The 17,513-nt window shown below is 46.9% G+C and overlaps 1 protein-coding gene across 1 annotated transcript in view; it reads right to left on the bottom strand.

The window, feature by feature from the left end:
• LOC119970936 (receptor-type tyrosine-protein phosphatase beta-like) overlaps positions 1 to 17,513 on the bottom strand; it is a 244,018-nt gene that overhangs the window by 34,843 nt on the left and 191,662 nt on the right. The window contains exons 36-38 of the mRNA XM_038806046.1: positions 13,895 to 13,906; positions 12,170 to 12,251; positions 5,794 to 5,884 (exon numbers count right to left, since the gene is read on the bottom strand). Coding sequence (XP_038661974.1) covers positions 5,794 to 5,884; positions 12,170 to 12,251; positions 13,895 to 13,906 — 185 coding nt within the window. The remainder of the gene's footprint in view (positions 1 to 5,793; positions 5,885 to 12,169; positions 12,252 to 13,894; positions 13,907 to 17,513) is intronic.

Genomic DNA, 17,513 nt, shown 5'->3' with positions numbered 1-17,513 from the left:
AGGACAGAAGGGTGGAGCGAGAGAGAGGAGAAGAGAAAGAAAGTGAAAAACAATAAGCCGCTAAAGGATGCGAAAAGCAGCGTCGAAGAAAGGAGGAAACGCGGGGTCGCCGCTGAAGGAGAAGACAAATAAAAGCGGTGATAGGATGGCGGAAGCCGAACTGCAAAGCAGGGCCGCACTATTTACGGTGGAGAAGATGACCGAGGTGATGGCGGGGGAGCTGGAAAAACAGTTTGCGAGGCACCTGGAGGCCTGGAAAAAGAAAACAGCGGCCGCATTGAAGTTACTGCTGGAGGAGGCAATCGCCCCGATAATTGCCCTGTTGAAGGTGGCGGTGGCAAAGGCATTGGCCGAGGTGAGAATGCAGGGCGAGAAGATGAAAGAGGTGGAGGAAGTCATGTCATGACACAGCGACCAGGTCACTTCGATGGGAGAGGAATTGCGGAGGGCTGTGGAGATTAATAGAGGTCTCCGAGCAAAGCTGGAAGACTTGGAAAACCGCTCAAGGCGGCATAATTGGAGAATTGTGGGCTTGCCCGAAGGGACAGAGGGCCCAAGGCCAACACAATACTTCACGAAGAAGTTGGCGGAACTGATAGGGGAGGGGGAGAGCCCGTCCCAGTACGAGCTAGACCGAGCCCATCGGTCATTAAGGCCGAAGCCCAAAGTGAACGAGCCGCCAAGGGCAGTAATTATCTGCTTCCATAAGTTTTGCTTGAAGGAGAAGGTGTTAAACTGAGTGAAGCAGAAGCGGGAGATACTATGGGATGGTACTACGGTCCGAATCTACCAGGACTTGACAGTGGAGTTGGCAAAAATACGAGCGGCGTTTGGGTGAGTGACAGCGACGTTGTATAAGGGGGTACGGTTTGCTATGGTGTACCCAGCGAGGTTGAGGGTAACGTATAACGGCAAAGACTTTTATTTTGAGACAGCGGATGCAGTTGAGGCGTCCGTGAAGGCAGAAGGCTTGGGACAGACATGAAGAGCGGAGCTGGAAGAGAGACTGTGGACTGTGTTTGAACAGCCGGAAAATGTATAAATGCTATAACTTTCTTTTTACGGATTTGTATTGTAATCTACTTCTCTTCGTATTGTTATAGAGTTTAAGTTAATGGTGGGTTGATGGGCGCTCTGTGTTGCGACGGTTACATGTTATGTTAGTTTATGGGTTGAATTGTTGGGTTTGGTTTTTTTTTCTCTGGGACTGGGTGGAAGGGGAGGATATGTCTTGGCGGGGTGGGGCGGGGGGGGGAAAGAGAGAGAGAGAGAGAGAGAGAGAGAGAGAGAGAGAGAGAGAGAGAGAGAGAGAGAGAGAGAGAGAGAGAGAGAGAGAGAGAGAGCACCCGCACTAGCTAGCTAAAGTCAGTCAGCTAGTGAACGGAGGTGAGAGGAGAGCTGCGGACATTGGAGCCTGGATAGCAGGCGTCAATGGGCCTACGAGGCGTGGAGAGGGGGGGGGGGGGGGAGGAAGGGTTGGATGATGGGGGATGTTGTTGCTGGGGGAAAGGTAGGGGGGCTTCGGGAGGGGGGGGGGGGAAGGGGTTCGATGTTAACAATGGAAGGGGAGGGTCAGGCTTATGGGGCAGGGCCCGGCGGTGTGTTGATGGTGGATAAGAAAGGTGGGGAGGGGTGAGAGACCCCCCCAGTAAGGATAGTTACGTGGAACGTAAGAGGGCTAGGAGGTCCGGTCAAGGGTGCTTGCGCATCTTAAAAGTCTGAAAACCGATGTGGCAATGCTGCAGGAGACTCACTTGAGGATGAAGGACCAAGTGAGACTTAAAAAGGGTTGGGTTAGCCAAGTGTTTCACTCTAGATTTGATGGAAGGGCTCGAGGGGTAGCAGTGTTGGTCAGCAAAAGGGTACGCTTCCAGATGGAGACGGTAGTGGCAGATCAGGGGGGTAGATATGTGATTGTGGCCGGGGCGCTGGACGGGAGATTAGTGGCGCTGGTAAGTGTATACGGTCCCAACTGGGATGATGCGGGATTTGCGAGGAAGGTGTTTGGAGCCATCCCTGACTTGGACACACCCAAGCTGATTGTTGGGGGGGGCTCTAAAGGCGGTAGTGAGGGGTGAGGTAATTTTGTTTAACGCCAGGGTGGACAAAGAGGATAGATTGGAGCGGCAGAGGCTAATAGATGAGATGTTGGAGGCAGATAGGAGTTATGCGGAGGATGGGGACCCAGCGATGCTGGGAAAGAGGAAGGAACTACAGGCGAGCTTCAACCGACTATCCACCAGGAAGGCGGTGCGCCAACTGAGGTGAGCGAGGGGTGCAGTTTATGAGCATGGAGACAAGGCGGGTCGTATGTTAGCAGGTCAGCTCCGGAGGGAAGCAGCAGCAAGGGAAATTCTTCAGGTGAGGGATAGGGCCGGGAAGTTGGTGGTGGCTCCGGAGCTGATTAACAAGGTTTTTGAGGAATTCTACGAGAGGTTGTACAGGTCAGAGCCACCCGGGGGAGACCGTGAGATGCTGGAATTTCTGGATGGGTTGGAGTACCTGAGGCTAGGGGAGGGAGACAGGGCTACATTAGAAGGAGCAATACTGGAGCAGGAGATAAAAGACGCGATTGGGAGGATGCAGTCGGGGAAGGTGGTAGGGCCGGATGGGTTTCCGGTGGAATATTATAAAAAATTTAAGGATAAGTTGGCACCCCTGAGGTAGGGATGTTTGAAGAGGCGATAGGGAAGGGAGTGCTGCCGCAAACCTTGGGGCAGGCATCGATTTCACTGTTGCCTAAAAAGGATAAGGATCCGACGGAGTGTGGGTTGTATAGGTCCATTTCACTTCTTAATGTAGACGCAAAGTATTGGCGAAGGTACTGGCGGGTAGGCTGGAGGGGTGCCTCCCGAAGATGATAGGTGAAGATCAGACAGGGTTCGTGAAAGGGAGGCAGCTGTTTTCGAATATTAGGAGTGTTTTGAACGTCGTTATGGCACCGGTGGAAGGGAAGGAAACAGAGGTGGTGGTGGCACTGGACGCCGAGAAGGTGTTTGATCGGGTGGAATGGGGGTACCTGATGGTAGTGCTGGAACGGTTTGGGATTGAACCAAGATTTGTGAACTGGGTAAAGTTATTATATAAGGAGCCGAAGGCGAGTGTCCGCACGAACAATATCAGTTCGAGATACTTCTCTCTCCACCGTGGGATGAGGCAGGGATGTCCTATGTCCCCCCTACTGGTTGCGCTTGCGATTGAGCCGTTGGCCATCGCATTAAGAAGTACGGGAGCATGGAAAGGAATAGTGAGAGGGGGGATGGAGCATAGGATAGCCTTGTATGCCGACGACTTGCTGCTGTATGTGTCGGAGCCGAGTGCGTCAATAGGAGGAATATTGGAGTTGCTGCAGGTATCTGGGTCTTTCTCAGGGTACAAGCTGAACTTGGACAAGAGTGAGTATTTTGTGGCGTCTCAACCGGGGGTGGGGGCAGGGGTGGTGGGGCTGCCATTCCGTAGGGCAGGGACTCACTTTAGGTATTTGGGGGTGCAGATTGCCCGGGAGTGGGGAAGACTTCGCAGATACAACATCACTAGTTTGGTGGGGAGAGTGAAAGCTGACCTGGCGAGGTGGGATGGTCTCCCTCTGTCACTGGCGGGTCGGGTGCAGGCGGTTAAAATGAATGTGTTGCCGCGATTTAGTTTATTTTTCCAATGCATGCCGATGTTCCTGCCAAAGTCCTTTTTCAGGGAGTTTGAGGGGAGGATTACCTCGTTTATATGGGGAGCGAAGGTGGCCAGAGTGAGGAAGGTGCTGCTACAGAGGGGAAGGCAGACAGGAGGTTTGGGTCTCCCGAACCTGATGTATTACTACTGGGCGGCGAATGTGGAGAAGGTGCGGAGCTGGATCAGAGGGGTTGATTCCCAGTGGATCAGAATGGAGGAGAGTTCGTGCAGGGGGTCGGGACTGAAAGCACTAGCAATGGCCCCGCTCCCGATAGCTCCGGGGAAATACTCGGAGTCCGATAGTAATAGCTTCATTGAAAATCTGGAGGCAGTTTCGCCAACACTTCAGGTTGGGGGCAGGGGCGAGGGAAATGCCGATCCGGGAGAACCACAGATTTGAGCCAGGGAGGTGGGACGGAAGCTTTCGGAAATGGGAAGAGAAGGGGATTAAGACTCTAAAAGATTTGTTTCCTCGGGGTTGATTTGCAGGATTGAGGGAGCTGGAAGCGAAGTATGGGCTGGAGCAGGGAGAAGTGTTTAGGTATATGCAGGTTCGGGACTTTGCCAGGAAGGAGATACAGAGCTTCCCGGAGGAACCGGCCTCCACGTTGTTGGAGGAGGTGCTGGCAGCAAGTGGACTGGAGAAGGGGACAGTGTCAGCGGTATACGGAGCTATGTTGGAAAAGGATAAGGCACCACTGGAGGGGATCAAAGCAAAGTGGGAGGAAGAGTTGGGAGAGGTTAGAGGAGGGGGTCTGGTGTGAGGTGCTCCGTAGAGTGAATGGCTCCACCTTGTGTGCGAGGTTGGGGCTGATACAGTTGAAGGTGGTGTACAGGGCACACCTCACGAGGGCATGGATGAGCCGATTCTTTGAAGGGGTAGAGGATGTGTGTGAATGTTTGGGGGGGGGGGGGGGGGGGGCCTAATCACGTTCATATGTTTTGGTCCTGTCCAAAGCTTGGGGAGTACTGGAAGGAGGTGTTTAGGATAATTTCCAAGGTGGTGCATGTGAAGCTGGACCCAGGTCCCCGGGAGGCCATATTCGGGGTGTCGGATCAGCCAGGGTTGGAAACGGGTGCGGAGGCAGAAATATCATAGCCTTCGCCTCGTTGATCGCCCGAAGGCGGATCCTGCTGGGATGGAGAGCGGCCTCTCCACCCTGTGCCCTGGCGTGGCGGGGGGAGCTGTTGGAATGCTTTACCCTTGAAAAGGTTAAGTTCGAACTGAGGGGAAGCTCGGAGGGGTTCTACAAGTCATGGGCACTATTTATTATGCACTTTCAAGAACTGGATAACATCGAACATTAGTTGGGGGGGGGGGGTGCGGGGGGAGGGGGGCTGTGTATGTTGAAGATGGCTATGGGTAATCCCTGATTCCTTTTTTTTGTTTCTTTGTCATTTGTTTATGTTAACATGCGGGCTGATGTCAGGGCATGGTGGGAGGGTGGGATCGTTGTTACTGTTATGGGGTTTGAGATATTTGTTGTTGGTTATTGATTGTTGTTGGGTGTAAATTCGGGAGAAAAATTGTGAAGAAGGAGGAGAATAAAAAACTTTTAGTTATTGGGGGAGTCCACACGGACAGTGACCGGGGCCTTGGCGTTGGGTGGCACAACTAAACCATTTTATCAGAGAACGGAAAGTCACTTCATTCAGAATGACTTTGTGGTGGAACCAGGAGAAAGGACTGTCCTAAGACTTGCAGTCAATTGCTGAGGACCCTTGGACAATTGAAAGGCTCACTAAAAGTAGGGATGGTCAAGTATTCTAACAACCCACTTCCCCAGCAAACTGCAGAAAGTCAGCAAGAAGAAATTTCTCAGCATAAGCAGAGTCCCCCAACATTCCTTTCTACCGTAGCGATGGCCTAATCTCAATGCTTCTAGCTCTCTCCACCCAAAATTGCAGAGACAAACAGTAGAGGAAAGAAAACACAGAAGAGTAAGACAGGGAAACAGAAGAGAGAAACTTAAAGCAGCAGTCGCACGAGAGAGGGAGAGAGATAAATAGAAAGGGAGATGGATAAATAGAAAGGGAGATTTTAGGAGCGGAGACATTGAGTATTTAGTGTGAGGGAAGGGTGAAGAGAGACCAACAGATAGATTGACACTTGCACCAGATACTTACAGGGCAAGACATTATTGTAGCGATTCTTAGGCTTGTTCAGGGGTAGCTGGGCAGCTTGTGTCGACTGCAAGATTCCAACTGGCTTCAGTTCCTAGAAAGGAGAAATTCATGAGTGACAAGCCTGTCCAGGAAGAAGGGCTTCACGTTTTAGCAATGTATTAAGCTCCCAATCTCAAGAAATGTTAATTTTTTCCGCCTTATGGAACTGAAGTGAAGTGAAGGGCCAAGAATCACAATTCATTTGTTGGCTAAAGAACAGTAAAGAACAAAGAACAAAACAACACAGCAACAGATCCTTTGGCCCCCCCAAGCCTGTACCGGTCATGATATCACCCGTGGCCAAAACCTTCAGCACTTTCTTGTGCCGTATCCCTCTATACCCATCCTATCCTAATAATATTATTTTTATTATCCATGTATTTGTCAAGATGCATTTTGAACGCAATGTATCTGTTTCCACAACCTACATTGGCAGTGCATTCCAGGCACTCACCACCCGCTGTGTAAAAACAACTATCTTGCACATCTCCTCTAAACTGTGCCCATGGACCTTAAACTGGGGAAGAGTACTAAATTGGGGAAAGGCAGAGTATAACAGAATTCGGCAGGAGCTAGGGAATGTGGATTGGGAACAGCTGTTTAAGGGTAAATCCACATTTGAAATGTGTGAGTCTTTTAAGGAAAGGTTGATTAGAGTGCAGGACAGACATGTTCCTGTGAAAATGAAAGATAGAAATGGCTAGATTAGGGAACCATGGATGACGGGTGAAATTGTGAAACTAGCCAAGATGAAAAAGGAAGCATACATAGGATCGAGGCAACTCAAAACTGATGAAGCTTTGGAGGAATATCGGGAAAGTAGGACGAATCTCAAACGCGCAATAAAGAAGGCTAAAAGGGGTCATGAAATATCTTTGGCTAACAGGATTAAGGAAAATCCCAAAGCCTTTTATTTGTATGTAAGGAGCAAGAGGGTAACTAGAGAAAGGAATGGCCCACTCAAAGACAAACAAGGGAATTTATGCATGGACTCAGAGGAAATGGGTGAGTTTCTTAATGTGTACTTTGCATCGGTATTCACAAAGAAGAGGGACAAGACGGATGTTGAGGCTAGGGATGGATGTTTAAATACTCTCGGTCAAGGTGTCATACGGAAGGGGGAAGTTTTCGGTATTCTAAAAGACGTTAAGGTGGACAAGACCCCAGGACCGGGTGGGATCTATCCCAGGTTACTGAAGGAAGCGAGGGTTGAAATATCTGGGGCCTTAACAGACATCTTTGCAGCATCCTTGAGCACGGGTGAGGTCCCGGAGGACTGGAGAATTGCTAATGTTGTCCCTTTGTTTAAGAAGGGTAGCAGGGATAATCCAGGGAATTATAGACCAGTGAGCTTGACGTCAGTGGTAGGCAAACTGTTGGAAAAGATACTGAGGGATAGGATCTATTCACATCTGGAAGAAAATAGACTTATCAGTGATAGGCAGCATGGTTTTGTGCAGGGAAGGTCATGTCTTACATACCTAATAGAATTCTTTGAGGAAGTGACAAAGTTAATTGATGAGGGAAGGGCTGTAGATGTCATATACTTGGACTTTAGTAAGGCGTTTGATAAGGTTTCCCATGGCAGGTTGATGGAAAAAGTGAAGTCGTATGGGGTTCAGGGTGTACTAGCTAGATGGATAAAGAACTGGCTGGGCAACAGGAGACAGAGAGTAGTGATGGAAGGGAGTGTCTCAAAATGGAGAAGGGTGACTAGTGGTGTTCCACAGGGATCCGTGCTTGGACCACTGCTATTTGTGATCTACATAAATGACCTGGAGGAAGGTATAGGTGGTCTGATTAGCAAGTTTGCAGATGATACTACGATTGGTGGAGTTGCAGATAGCGAGGAGGACTGTCAGAGAATACAACAAAATATAGATAGATTGGAGAGTTGGGCAGAGAAATGGCAGATGGAGCTCAATCCAGGCAAATGCGAGGTGATGCATTTTGGAAGATCAAATTCAAGAGCGGACTATATGGTCAATGGAAGGGTCTTGGGGAAAATTGATGTACAGAGAGATCTGGGAGTTCAGGTCCATTGTACCCTGAAGGTGGCAACGCAGGTTGATAGAGTGGTCAAGAAGGCATACAGCATGCTTGCCTTCATCGGACGGGGTATTGAGTACATGAGTTGGCAGGTCATGTTACACTTGTATAGGACTTTGGTTCGGCCACATTTGGAATACTGCATGCAGTTCTGGTCGCCACATTACCAGAAGGATGTGGATGCTTTGGAGAGGGTGCAGAGGAGGTTCACCAGGATGTTGCCTGGTATGGAGGGTGCTAGCTATGAAGAAAGGTTGAGTAGATTAGGATTGTTTTCGTTGGAAAGACGGAGGTTGAGGTCTACAAAATTATGAGAGGTATGGACAGGGTGGATAGCAACAAGCTTTTCCCAAGAGTGGGGGTGTCAGTTACAAGGGGTCATGATTTCAAGGTGAGAGAGGGAAAGTTTAAGGGAGATGTGCGTGGAAAGTTTTTTACGCAGAGGGTGGTGGGTGCCTGGAACGCTTTACCAGCGGAGGTGGTAGAGGCGGGCACGATAGCATCATTTAAGAGGCATCTAGACAGGTATATGAACGGGCAGGAACAGAGGGAAGTAGACCTTGGAAAATAGGAGACAGGTTTAGATAAAGAATCTGGATCGGCGCAGGCTGGGAGGGCCAAAGGGCCTGTTCCTGTGCTGTAATTTTCTTTGTTCTTTGTTCTATGCCCCCTGGTGACTGACCCCTCCACCCTGGGAAAGAGTGCCTGCTTATTCATTCTATCCATGCCCCTCAAAATCTTGTAGACCTTTATCAGGTCACCCCTCAACCTCCGTAGTTCTAATGAAAACAGTCAGAGTCTATTCAGTCTCTCTGCATAGCTAACACCCTCCAGACCAGGCAACATCCCGGTAAACCTCTTCTGCACCCTCTCCAAAGCCTCCACATCCTTCTGGTAGTGTGGATAAATCCCATCTGGCCCAGGAGACTTATTAATGTCTTTTAACAGACCAAATACCTCCTCCTTTTCAATGTCAACATGACCTAAACTGTCCACACAGCCTATCCAAGAATCATCTTCAACATAGTCCTTTTCCCCTCGCGGGGAGAGTTCAGACGATCAAAATGAACGTACTGCCCAGGTTCCTCTTCCTGTTTAGATCCATTCCGATCTACATCCCCAAGGCCTTTTTCAAAGCGCTGGACAAACTCATCATGGCGTTCGTATGGGGGGGTAAAAATGCTAGGATCCCAAAGAAGGTCTTACAAAAAACAAAAACCAGGGGAGGGCTAGCCCTCCCGAATCTACAATTCTACCACTGGGCAGCAACAGCCGAGCGAGTAAGGGGATGGATCCAGGAGCCAGAGGCTGAGTGGGTGCGTGCGGAGGAGGCCTCCTGCATGGGAACCTCCCTCCGGGCCCTCGCCACGGCAGCACTCCCATCCCCACCCAAAAAACACTCCAGCAGCCCAGTGGTGACAGCCACCCTCCAATCCTGGAACCAACTGCGGCAGCAACTTGGCCTGACCAAAATGTCGAACAGGGCTCCCATCTGCAACAACCATAGGTTCACACCAGCACTGACTGACGCCACCTTCAAAAGGTGGAGGCAGGACGGGGGGACACTGACAGTCAGGGACCTATACACGGACGACAGGATCGCAACACTGGACGAACTGACAGAGAAGTTTCAGCTAGCTGGGGGGAACGAGCTACGGTACCTGCAGCTCAAAAACTTCCTACGAAAGGAGACAAGGACGTACCCACAACCGCCACGACAGACACTACTGGAAGACCTACTGGACGCAAGTATCCTAGAGAAAGGGAACTGTAGTGACATGTATGACCGACTGGTAGGTAGGGACGACACCGTACTGGACGCAACAAGAAGGAAATGGGAGGACGACCTGGGGATGGAGATAGGGTGGGGACTCTGGAGCGAAGCACTGCATAGGGTCAACTCCACCTCCACGTGCGCAAGGCTCAGCCTGACGCAACTAAAAGTGGTACATAGAGCCCACTTAACAAGAACCCGTATGAGTAGGTTCTTCCCGGAGGTGGAAGACAGATGTGAACGGTGCCAAAGAGGCCCGGCCAACCACGCCCACATGTTCTGGTCTTGCCCCAGACTCGTGGAGTACTGGACAGCCTTCTTCGAGGTTATGTCCAAAGTGGTGGGAGTGAGGGTGGAGCCATGCCCGATAGTGGCGGTCTTCGGGGTTTCAGAACAGCCAGATCTATTCCTGGGGAGGAGGGCGGACGCCCTTGCCTTTGCCTCCCTGATCGCCCGCCGTAGAATCCTGTTTGGCTGGCGGTCAGCAGCACCGCCCAGAGCTGCGGACTGGCTGTCCGACCTCTCGGAATCTCTCCAAATGGAGAAAATCAAATTTGCCATCCGAGGGTCGGACGACGGCTTCCACAGAACGTGGGAGCCATTCATGCAACTGTTCCGGGACCTATTTGTGGCCAATGTACAAGAGGAAGAATAGTCGGGGGAAGGTAGCGGGAGGGGCTACAGGTTCGGTACGGGGGTTCGATGGCTAGCTAAGGCCCAAAACCAAACTAAATAAACATGTTGGGGGGGGGGGGGGGCGGGCGCAGTTACTACTACGAAGATGCTTACCTGTAAATATGTATGTTAATTTTTGCGTGTTTGTTTGTTGTTTTTTTTTTTTTTTTTTTTTTGTTCTTTTTCTCTCCTAACAATTTGTAATTTGTTCAATATAAAATATGAAAACTGAATAAAAACATTTATAAAAAAAAAAAACATAGTCCTTTTCTTTGGTGAACACTGATGCAAAGTACTCATTTAGTACCTCGCCCATTTCCTCTGGCTCAACACATAGATTCAACCCACCGTCCTTAAGTGGTCCAATCCTTTCCCTGGATACCCTCTTGCTTTTTACATATGAATAAAAAGCTTTGGGATTCACCTTAATCCTATGTGCCAAGGACTTTTCATGATCTCTCCTAGCTTTCCTGCTTAAGTACACTTTCTTTGTACTCAAGGGTTTTGACTGTCCCCACTGTTCCAGACCGTACAAAACCTATTTGTTTTTGACGAGGTTCACAATATCCCTCGTTATCCAAGGCTCCCTAAACTTCCCATACTTATCCTTCGTTCCCTCAGGAACGCAACTTTCCTGAATCCTAATCAGCTGTCGTTTGAAAGAATCCCAAATGTCCGATATTGATTTACCCTCCGACGTCCGCACCCAATCCAAATTCTTCAATTCCTGTCTAATGTTATCGTAATTTGCCTTTCCCCAGTTTAGCACCTTAACGTGAGAGTTACCCTCACCCCTATCCAAAAGTACCCTAAAACCTATGGAATTGTGGTCACTACTCCCAAAATGTTCGCCTACTGAAACCTCAACCACCCATCTAGACTCATCTAGGCCCCAATACCAGGCCCAGGACTGCCCCTTCCTTAGTTGGACTATCTACATATTGCATCAAGAGGCCTTCCTGGTTACATCTTACAAATTCTGTCCCATCCAAGCCCCTAGCACTAAGCGAGTCCCAGTCAATACAGGGGAAATTAAAATCTCCTACCACAGAGGGAGCACTGAAGGTAGCAAGGAATTCCAAAAGGTTTGAGGTCCTTAAAATTGTAGGCCAAATGACAAATTCTATTTGTATTTCCGGCATTTTCTATTTAGATTTAGACTAGGGAAATTGAATTTACAACCCTGATCCATAATCTACCCATCTTATCGCCAACCATCTATCACAGGTTTCATATTTAAAATTAAGTTCATCATCCCGCAAGGAACCCATTTGAAACTGGAACAGGTTCGAACCAACATGACAAGGTTAGTCACCATCTATGTGGTGCAGAAATAGATGTTTAAGAGTTCGGAACCAAATCCGTCAATATTTTACTAATGTGTTTATTTGCTTCATGAATGACCATGGGAAACGTAGTTCACGAATCAAACAAATCAAACAGACACAGCTCAGTTGAATGACAGATGCGTTGCATCTCCCAAATAACATGGCCATCAAACTGTGATCATCCAATGGCAAATATGCCAAGAGCGATGGGCGGGGGTTTAACCAACAACATCAACTCCTTTGGCAGCAGGTTGAAAACAACTTGAGCTGCAGCAATAACAGAGCTAGTGAGGGAGGTAGCCTGCAGAATTCTACATGAAAGCTGCAACATCGGGCTAAATGATTCGCTTGACAACACAAGACCCCATAAATCCAAGCAATGCTAAAGTACACACTGATTATCGCATAAAAAACCTTGAACACAGATGAGCACAGCCTGCTCCAGACCAGAATGGAACCAAAGCAGGACAGAGAATGGAAACAAATCAAAGGGTAGAATTAATATTGTCACCTCATACTCTTCAGCAAATCCACAGTCAGAGTCAGCATGTTGCTTACTGAAATATCCTTCAAAGTAGTCCACACTGATGGCACTATGAACAGTAACAAAGCATAATAATCAGTCCTCAGGCCTGCGAGTTAATTCATTTACACCGTTTAAGATATTAAATATTTCAGTTGAATTTTTGCCCTCAATATGAAAAAGCAGTTGCTGGAGAATGGAACACAATAATTTTGACAGCATTTTGAAATCCGTCAAGAGTGAGGTATAGCGCCTCCACGTGGGGTACGGGACAGGGTGCTCTCGGGGGTGTGGGTTGGAGGAGGGAGGATTTCGGACATGTACCGGGTAATGCAGGAGGTAGCCGAGGCCTCGGTGGAGGAACTGAAGGGTAAATGGGAAGAGGAGCTGGGTGAGGAGATTGAGGAGGGGACGTGGGCGGATGCCCTGGAGAGAGTGAATTCCTCCTCTTCCTGTGCGAGGCTTAGCCTCATACAGTTCAAGGTGCTGCATACGGCCCACGGTGTCGAGGGTGGTGGGATCCAGGGTCGAGCCAGGCTGGGGACTCGCAATTTTTGGGGTTGCAGTGGAGCCGGGAGTGCAGGAGGCGATAGAGGCTTGTGTTCTGGCCTTTGCGTCCCTAGTAGCCCGGCGGAGGATCTTGCTCCAATGGAAGGATGCGAGGCCCCCAGCATGGAGGCCTGGATCTCTGATATGGCGGGGTTCATTAAATTGGAGAGGGTGAAATTTGCCCTGAGGGGATCAGTACAAGGGTTTTTCAGGCGGTGGCAGCCTTTTCTGGACTTCCTGGTGGAAAAGTAGGGAAATAGGCCGATAGCAGCAGCAACCCGGGGGGGAAGAGGGGGTAAGGATTGGGGGGAGGGAGAACTGTGAATATGGGTTTGTGGAGGGTGCTATTTCTCTCTTTCTTTTTTGTTTTTTTCTTTTTTCTTTTTCTTTGTTTTTGTTCTTTCCTTTTGTTTGAAGTTGCTCTTGAAGCTGGGGGGGGGGGGGGGGGGGTATTGTTCATGGGGTGTTACCGCGGTTGTATGTTAATAGAGTTCAGATGTTTATATTTTGTATTTTGTAAAAATTTCAATAAAAATTATTTTAAAAAAAAGAGTGAGGTATAGCAGAGGTTAGATTAAAGCTTCCTTTATGCTGTTCCAAATGCATTCAGATTAGATTCAAGTTTCTTTATACCATTCATTGTTATATAGAATGAGATTATTCATTCCATGATTCTGGTCTGGAGCAACAAGAAAACATATTCTTTGAAAAACCCCTTTTTATCACCACTTTTGTTGTTTCCGGATGAGTTTTTAAGTATGCAAAGTGGTTGCAGTTTCTTGAACACGCATCAGTTTATATTAGACATGTGTGTTAGCAACCGCACATTACTGCAATGAGATGAAGAATACACAGCATTATTGAACAGGTCAGCATTGGAATGCCTCCATAATTCATGAGTGCATGCAAGACAGTAGCCACCAAGGGTTACCTCAGTCACATCCTTTACTGGATGCAAAGGCATTTTTTAAAACTCCGCTACTGTGATATTGTTTGCTCCTTCTACCCCTATACTGCACAAGAATCCCCACCCAGATATTAGATTCCATGTCACAAGCAGCTTTTTTATAATTTTCTCGTGGGTGAACCTAGACTGGGAGTGACAGTGGTCTATTTGTGAGATATGGATACATTGCAAGTTAAAAAAAAAAGTTTCATACTTACTTTCTTGCGACCCTGTTGAAAGAGATGGGTTGAGAGAGAGAGAGAGTTAATTATTGACCAATGTATTCCTGCATCACAGATTCTTTTGTTGGTGCTTTTTACTTTGATGCTTCTGTGCCAGGAAAATGACGCTCGTGAAGCTGTCATCACCTCTGAAAACTTCTCCATCCTTTTTATTAGCAGGTAACTTTTCCAATTCATTATATAAATGCAACATTTAAGCACCAAAATGATCAGAAACATATTAAACCAATGTCAAAGAATTTGATGAAACCCTTATCCACACCATTATCACCTCCATTCTCGAATATTACAATGCTCTCCTGGCCCAAGCCATCCTTGACCCTCTGTAAATTTCAGCAACTCCCCAACTATGTTGCCTATATATCATCCAGCATCAAGATCTGCTCATCTATCAACCTTGCCTTCGGTGAGCTGCACCAGTACCTATCACTTTGATTGCTTCATTTAAAATCCTTATCCTTATATTTAAATTCCTTCATGGCCACGCCACTCGTATGTAATCCCCTCAAACATTATAGTCTTCAAAACTCTCTCTCTTGCCTTCTGTACATCTTCCCCTCACCACCATACAGCCTCGGCCACCTAGGCCCCACATTCTGGGCTTCTCTGCTGAACGCTCTCTCCTTCTCCATTGTCAAAAGGTTTCCGCATTTTAAAAGCACCGTTGACATGCTTCTACATGAAAAGCACTATGTAAATGTAAGCTGTAATTGCAGCTGGTTCGGTTATTGGGAATGACTCCACTATGCACTTACTGGTGCTGCATGATTCACAGAAATAGCTCTCTCTTTATTGTACGAGTCAGTTCCTTAGCAGTCTGTCTCAAATCAATCCTTGCTGTCATTTCATAAGCTTCAAACACTGCACACCAATCCTTTCTTGGTTTTATGGAAGTTGTCACATCACAATGGACCAGATTTTGTGCTGAGCTTCTTGCAATCTTTGGACTTCCCTCTTCCTGATATTACTTTGAATCTAGTGCCAAGGCGGATCTTCAGGGGTCAAGTAAGGATGATATCAGCAAGCAGAGAAAGCAGCAAAAAATTGAAGTATTCCCACAGTCTTCAAATCAGGAAAAAAAACATTTCTTCACTTCTAATTTTTACATTTTACAGATGGAAAAATAAATGATTGGGGGCTATGTATTGACAGAAGCTAAAATATAATAAACAATAAAAAAAAATTGAAACTATATGCTGCGGGATTCTCCGTCGGTGGGATCGTCCGCTTCGCCGGCTGGACGCACAAGCCAACGGGTTTCCCAACGGTGTGGGATGGCGACAATGGAAAACCCTATTGGCTGGCTGCTGAAAAGGAGGATCTCGCTGCCGGCAGGGGCGTGTTGTGTTGGATAATGGGGCTGGTGGGACGGTGAACCCCACCCATGGAACTTCTTACCATGGGGAAATCTAGCATTCAATAAATATAAAATTGCTCAGAGTTAGCAAGACCGTTTTTCACTAATAATGAACTTGGTACACTATTAAAAACATATTATTGAACAAATTGTAACTTTTTCAAGAGCTGTCGTATTGAAACAAATTCGCAAGAGTTGGATTTCACATCACTTCAAAGATTTCCCAATGATTAGTGTCTAGATTTAAAAAAAAATAAACTTAAGAGTAGCCAATTATTTTTCTTTTTCCAATTAACGGGCAATTTAGTGTGGCCAATCCACCTAACCAGCACATCTTTGGGATGTTGGGAACCCAACATGGGGAGAATGTGCAAACTCCACACGGACAGTGACCCAGGGCCGGGATTCGAACCCGGGTCCTCAGCGCCGCAGTCCCGTCTGAGGTCGAGATTTGGCGCACCCTCTGGTAAAGTGAAAAATAACTGACAGCAACTTCCACGTTTCCATATTTTTCTGCACATGTGTGGTTTTCAGAAGATACTGTTGGTTTTCGTTAATCAGCTCAAATGTAAGTTCTACATTCAAGTGCCTTCCCCACAACACATGCTAGATCAATAGATCTATAATTTCCTGGTTTCTCTCTCACCTTTCTTAAACAAATGGAGTTTCAGTTACAATTTTCTGATCAAAACTGACAGTTCCTGAATTGACAGATTTGGAAGATTATGGCTAAAGCATCTGCAATTTCCTTACCTAGTTCCTTTAAAACATAACTGGGGTGGGTGGAAAGCAGTGGGTCACAGGATTTTTAAACGTCATTATTTTGTCTCATCTTGTTTTTTGTATTTGCTTATTCTATCTTTAGTTAGTTCTATGCAGGCTTTGGTGGTTGTGGTTTCCCTGAAATATCAAATATATGATCCTCTTCCACTACAGTGAAGACTGACAAAGTAGTTATTGAGCAAATATGCCAGTTCCTCATTTCCATTTGTAATATTGCCCACATTTGTTTTTAAAAGAGCTGTTACCTTTTATGATCCTTTTCCATGTAACATTATTGTGAAAAATTATTTTATTTGATAATGAGAGCTCTTTTTCCTTCACTCTATCTACTAGTATTTTATTTGATAAGGAGAGCTCTTTTTCCTTCACTCTACTAGTTCAAATCACTTTTTGTTTTGAACACCTCCTGATCTTCATCTGTAATTTTTCCTTATTCCAGTTGTGATTATCATATGAGGAGGCCATTCGGCCCATCAAGTCTGCACTGACCCTCTGAAAGAGCACACTAACTGGCCCAATACCCTGCCCTAGACCCATAACCACACCTAACCGTTGGACATTAAGGGGCAATTTAGCGTGGCCTATACACCTAACCTGCAAAACTTTGGACTGTGGGAGAAAACCGGAGCATCTGGAGGAAATCCACACGGACAGGGGAAGAATGTGCAAACACCACACAGACAGTCATTTGAGGTCAGAATTGAACCCAAGTTCCTGGCGCTGTGAGGCAGCAGTGCTAACCACTCTGCAAACGTGCCACCCCAAAATTGAGTGTGCCGTCCCAAAGATAAGTTTGCTGTCATATGTCCTTGGCTCATCCTGCTAATCTTACAAAAACGTATAATCTTAGTAACTGTATTAGGTTTTTAATTTTCAACCCTCTAATATTAAATTCTATCGGACCACTGTTGCATTCCCTTGATAGATTATCAAGAATGAATTACTAAATCTACTGTGGCCTGCCCTCTTTATGGTTCCGAAACACATTAGTTTAGAAAGCTACCCTGAATATACTCAAGAAACCCATTACCTTTCTGACTTGTGCTAATCTGCTTGTCCAATTTATATTAAAATTGAGGTTTTCCGAAAGAAATTGCTGCTTTTGTTATAAATCTCACTTATCTCAGAATTAAAACATTCTTCCATTTCATTTTCAACATCAGGAGGGCAACATCCAACTCTCATTGTGGTTTTATGCCTGGTCTAATTCCTGAACACAACTAATTGCTTCCAGCTTTCAATCTTCCATAAGGGTCATCTGGACTCGAAACGTTCGCTCTTTTCTCTCCCTACAGATGCTGCCAGACCTGCTGAGATTTTCCAGCATTTTCTCTTTGATTTCAATCTTCCATCTTGGTTTTATCAATACAATTGGTCATTGCCCTGGTCAACTTTATTTCTTGCCCCATTTAGATCCAAATATTCCCTTTCCGTTCCCTTCACAATTGAAATTAG

Source organism: Scyliorhinus canicula, chromosome 9 (assembly GCF_902713615.1).
Source record: "Scyliorhinus canicula chromosome 9, sScyCan1.1, whole genome shotgun sequence".
Lineage (NCBI taxonomy): Eukaryota > Metazoa > Chordata > Chondrichthyes > Carcharhiniformes > Scyliorhinidae > Scyliorhinus > Scyliorhinus canicula.
This window is presented reverse-complemented; position numbering and strand designations above follow the sequence as displayed.